Here is a 5705-nt window from a genome sequence, read left to right as displayed (position 1 = left end):
GACTAGGTTACACGAAATAGCAAAAGCGAAGTTCTTATCTACTCTAGTACACTTCCCTATTTATAGAAAAGATGAAAGCGAACAAAAAATACAAGAGACTAAAAACATTAGACTTCGTACATAAAGATGCCCTTGCAATAAGTTTACAATCTAATGAAACAATCAATAAAATTTGACACCTCACAACAAAACTCGACCTCTACACCCTGTATTAACTAGTTTACATGTAGTGTAGTAGTGTTCTCTTGTACTTAAAATTGTATGTATTACCTTGTAGTAAGGTATTTTGTAATGTAAATAATTATACTTAAATAATTATTTAGTAATGTATCCTTGAATTATGGGGTGTTTAGATATGGAAAAAAGTGGATGCTTATTGCTTATTCTCACCACAATAAGCTGAGTTGAAGTGTTTGGATAGGAAGCTTAAAAAATCAGCTTATTGTGGTAGGAATAAGCTATATAAGCTGATTTTAATAAGCAAGGGGGGAATGCTTAGTGCTTATTGCTTAAATTTAATGATTTTGGAAATTACCTAATTACCCTTCAAAACAACGATACATAAAACCATAACCCTTTTGGTCAATCAATTATTGTCGTTCACAATTCCCTCTTCCTGCTGTCATCGACGATCTTCAAGCTGTCAGCCATCGATCAACGATCAGGTAATGCAATTTCTGCTTCTTTTTTTCTCATCTGGTACGCAATTTGTTTGCGTCTCTTCTTTTTTTGTTCGATCATGCACAACAAACTATGACTTCCCCTGTCATTCTTGATTCTTGATTGTTCTTTTTTTCTTCATTCTTGATTGTTTTGTTATTAGCTGCTATTGATGCTTCTAGGTATGATGTTGTTACTTTTTTTTTGCTCCTACCTGCACTGTGATGGTAAACTGACCCTATGATGTTTGATCATAAACTTCCCTTGTCATGCTTCTATTTTTTCTTCATTATTCTTGTGGTTATTTGTTCCTATTGATGGTATTGATTCTTGTTTGTATTTATAAATTCCTCTGCTGTTTTGATTCAACATTAGGTTGAAATATAAGAATTTTCTTCATTCCTTATGATGATGTAATATAGGTAATGGACACTATCAATGTTCATGATGTGAATGTTGATACACCCAAAGTGAAAGTTACAAATAGGCTTCATTGGGATCCTCATACATTCAAGATATTTACTGAGGAATGTATGACCGAGTTAAAAAGTGGGAATAGACCGGGTACTTATTTCTAACATGCCCCATGCCAAAATATATGTAAGAGGCTTTTGGAACGAATGGGTAATGAACTGGACAGAAATCAAATGAAAAACAAATGGGACAATATGTAGTAAGAATTCAAATATTATGTCCGTGTAACAAGACTAGAAATGGGAATTTCAACTGATCCCATGAGAAATTTAATCTTAGCATCAAAGGAATGGTGGGATGAAAAAATAAAGGTAATAATTAAAACTTTTATCTAACAATATATTATTTGTATTGTGTTTTTTGTGACATTCTCATTTTGTACATATAGGAAGATAAAGAGTATGCTAAGTTTAAGGATAAGAATCTGGATGTATATCAGACATATTATGAGGCTTTATTTCGGGATACCGTAGCTGTTGGAGACAAGGCTAAGGTACCTTGCGAATTTGGCAATGGTAGCACTCCGGATGATGTACAGTTTGTGGATATTACGGATGGAAAAGTGGATACTGACGAAGTCCGCTTATTTGAAGATGTTGAGCCTTTTCTCACATATGATAGTTCTAGTATGAAAAGGAGGGGAAAGAAGTTAACTCCCAGGAGTGACAACAAAAGAAAACTTATAAGGAAAAATGAAGGAAAAAATGAAGGAAAAAGTATGGCAAACTCGTCATATGAAGAGAAACTAGACACTGTTTTTGATGTTTTGTTAACAAGGAGCACTCAACCCTCTAAACAAACCACACAATCAACCACAACAGAAGATTGCATGGCAATTGTCTCTACTTTCCCGGGTTTTGAAGAAGGCTCAAAATGATATTTAGAAGCGTTAGAGGTCTTTTTAAAGAAGCCAACTCGTCAGAATTTTATGGTTCCGAAGACTAATGAAACAAAGATGGAGTTTCTCAAGAGGCTTATAGAGAAAGAGAAGTAGTTGAAGACATACTCTACTTTTATGTCATGTGTTAGCCCTTTCCTTTTATGTCATGTGTTAGACATACTCTACTTTTGTGGACAATTTTTCCCTTGTCCCATGATTTTGTTTTTGTTTCCTTTTCAATGATTTTATGTATTAGGAAGATTTTAAACGGTTGGTATGTGTTAGACCTATCCTTTCATCTATTATGTTACATTTAAACAATTGTTTTTTGTTTGTTTTATGCAATGTCGTTTCATATTTGTTTTGTGGTCAATTTTGCCCCTGACCTATGATTTTGCTCCTATTTTCTTTTCCATAATGTTGCCATGATTTTATCTAGTATGTGGTAAATTTCAATCTTACCCTAGTTTCCTTTTCTTTTAGTAACAGGTTATATTCATGGCCAGTGACTGTGAAAGTGACAACTCGTATGACAGTGATGACTTATGTGATGAAATTGAAGAAAATGAAGAGATTCAAACACTTCTTTTATGTGGGCTTGCTGTCAAAGGGTTACTATTGACTCATAAATCGAAATATGTATGTAGACGTCACCGTTCATCTTCACGCACAGGAAGCATGCTTATAAATGAAATACTTAACGATCATGAGAGCCGATGTTATGAACTTTTCAAATTACAAGTCCCGGTTTTCAACATGTTATGGGATATTGTAGCACATTATGGGTTAAAAAAATCACGTTGTGTATCTATTGAAGAGTCCCTTCGTATTTTCTTGTTGTATTTAGCGCATGCATGTGGAAATCGGTTAGTTCAAGAGTTCTTTAATCATTTTGGGGAAAGAATCCATAAACATTTTCATAAAGTCTTGGATGTTGTAGTTATCCTAAGTAAGGACATCATTAAACCAAATGCTAACTACAACGAAACTATACCAGAACATATTTTAAATAAGCCTCGGTATTATCCATACTTCAAGGTGCTTATTTGTTGCAAAGTTATATTATTTGGTGAATTTGTGTAATTGTAAAAATAATTGGTAACTTATTATATTTTTTGAATTTGTAAGATTGTATTGGTGCCATCAATTGAACACACATGAAGGCCTCTGTTCCGCAATGTGACCAAATCAAATACATTTGACGAAAGAATTGCGTTACTCAAAATATTATGGCAGCATGTGATGTCAACATGTGCTTTGCCTTTGTGTGGGCTAAATGGAAAGGGACTGCACATGACACGAGAATTTTCAATGAAGCGTGAAGGAGACGTGAAGTTAAGTTTCCACTTCCAACCGATGGTTAGTATCACTACTTATTAATAGAAGTTTTATATTTTCAAACCGCATACATGAATAACAATCATTTTTTTACCTCTATAAGTAAGTTTTACCTTGTAGACGCCGAATATCCTAACACAAAAGGTTATCTTGCTCCCTACAAAGGTTCAAACATCCATTATCATATTCCTGATTTTGGACGTGGACAGACTCGTGCCTCCCGGGAACCAAAAGGCTTCAAAGAAAAATTTAACTATTATCATTCGTCACTTTGCAATTTAATTGAACGAACTTTTGGAGTCTGGGAGGCTCGATGGGTGTTACTGAGAGATATGCATGTAAATTTAAACTTTAAGACCCAAGTTAAAATTGTGTTAGCTTCAATGGCAATTCACAATTACGTTAGAATGAGCGATAGTGGTGATGCAACATTTCAAATAGCGCAAGAACAATCTTATATTCTACGCAATGATGAAGGACCCAATGATGGTATTGAGCCACATGACGAAGTATCAAGTACACAACGTAGAAGTGACGATATGTATATGAGTGCAGTACGCGATATGATTGCGGGACAGATATTCTCAAGGTCAAACACTCGTGCACGTAACGGCGTATGATTTGTTTTTAAACGATTTTGTATTTTCCTTTTATGGTTTAATATAGTAGCATGAAAATATTTTGGATAATATTTTGGATATTTTTGATAATATGTTGGATAACATGGATTTGGAATGAAATTTGTGGTCTCAGATGGTTCTTGAATGAAATTTCGATAGGTGTATCCGTTCAATTTAAAAATATGTGTAAAACTAATGTGGTAAAATTTTTTTAGTTATTATGAATAAGAAAATTATTATTATTATTTAAAAAACAAAAATGTTTTGTTTGAATAGGAAAAATATGTTAACATATAAGAGGAAGCCCTTTTTGGTCATTTTACTCATATAACCTGATTTGTTTGCCAAACACTTAAAAATGCTTATTGCTTATTGCTTATTCCCACCGCAATAAGGTAATCCAAACATTTTTTTAAAAAACTTCTTTTTCCCACCACAATAAGCAAATAAGCAATAAGCTAATAAACTAAAAACTTATTTATCCAAACACCCCCTTAGTGTAATAGAATAGTGTTCCATAAAGTATACATAATATAGTTTATATATTTGTTTAAGTACGGTGTTCTTTGAGCATGTAAAATAGTGCAGTGTCCCTAAGTTTGAACGTATGTTCTTGTAATATTATTGAACTTAGAAAAATAGTGTAGTGCTTCATAAACTGTATCAACTATAGTTTTAAATGTATACCTTGTAATGAACTGAGGCATTTGCAATATAATAGTGTGTATAAGGCAGTAGTAAGAGATTTATAAAAGATTACCTTTTTGCTCGACATGCTACAAAAGGGTTAAAAATATAAAAATATATTTTGCCAAATGTAGTGATGAATCATGTTGGAACAATTGCAAATATTTTTAAATGCTTTGAAATCATTTGAATGTTAACACAAGAGTCCTTGTATTAAATTTGTATCCTCCTCCCCCCCCCCCCCCTAAAACATTAAAAATAGTGAAAACGTAGGGTATGAATTCACTTCTAGTGCATGTTAGAATCTGGATACTGGAATTGTAGAGATGATCCTCAGGCTAACGTACGTGGGAGTAAAAATATCATTTATATAAAAATATCATTTATATAATTTAAATCATCCTCTAACCCTCACAAATTTAATGAAACAAATAAAACTCGAAATTTTATTTAAAAGGTTTGACTTTTCTTTACTTGAAAGTAACGGGTTGTTACATTATCCCCCCGTTAGAGGGAATTTCGTCCCGAAATTCTTTCTATAGTGAGTACATTATGAATAGGGAAAAGATGTGGGTACTTTTGTTTCATTTGATCCTCTCTCGCCCAAGTGAATTTAGGTCCCCGCTTGGCATTCCAACGAACCTTTACTATTGGTATACGACTTTGTTTTGTTCGTTTGACTTCCCTATCCATAATTTCTATTGGTTCTTCTACAAAGTTAAGAATCTCGTTTACCTCGTTCTCATCGAGTGGAATCACAAGAGTTTCGTTGGATAGACACTTCTTTAAGTTTGACACGTGGAAGACAAGGTTTACGTTGTTAAGTTCTTGTGGTAGACGAAGTTTGTAAGCTACTGGACCGATTCTAGTGAGAATCTAGAACAATGCTATGTACATTGGATTTAGTTTTCCACACTTTCTGAAGCATATCATGCCCTTCCAAGGTGAGACCTTTAACATAACACGGTCACCCACCTAGAATTCCAAGGGTTTTCGTCTCTTGTATGCGTAACTCTTTTGTCTGTCTCTAGCGGCTTTCAGTCGTT

The 5705-nt window shown here is 33.7% G+C and overlaps 1 protein-coding gene across 1 annotated transcript; it reads left to right on the top strand.

Moving 5' to 3' along the window:
* Window positions 1-1373: 1373 nt before the first annotated feature.
* LOC111875963 (uncharacterized) lies at window positions 1374-2011 on the top strand. The gene is made up of 2 exons (XM_023872481.1): window positions 1374-1445; window positions 1523-2011. Exons 1-2 carry the CDS (start codon window positions 1374-1376, stop codon window positions 2009-2011), a joined length of 561 nt encoding a protein of 186 aa, XP_023728249.1.
* The last annotated feature ends 3694 nt before the right edge of the window (window positions 2012-5705 follow it).

The sequence above is a fragment of the Lactuca sativa genome, chromosome 6 (genome assembly GCF_002870075.4).
Source record: "Lactuca sativa cultivar Salinas chromosome 6, Lsat_Salinas_v11, whole genome shotgun sequence".
Classification (NCBI taxonomy): Eukaryota; Viridiplantae; Streptophyta; class Magnoliopsida; order Asterales; family Asteraceae; genus Lactuca; species Lactuca sativa.
The sequence above is the reverse complement of the archived record's forward strand: the minus strand, read 5'-3'. Positions and strand labels throughout refer to the sequence as shown.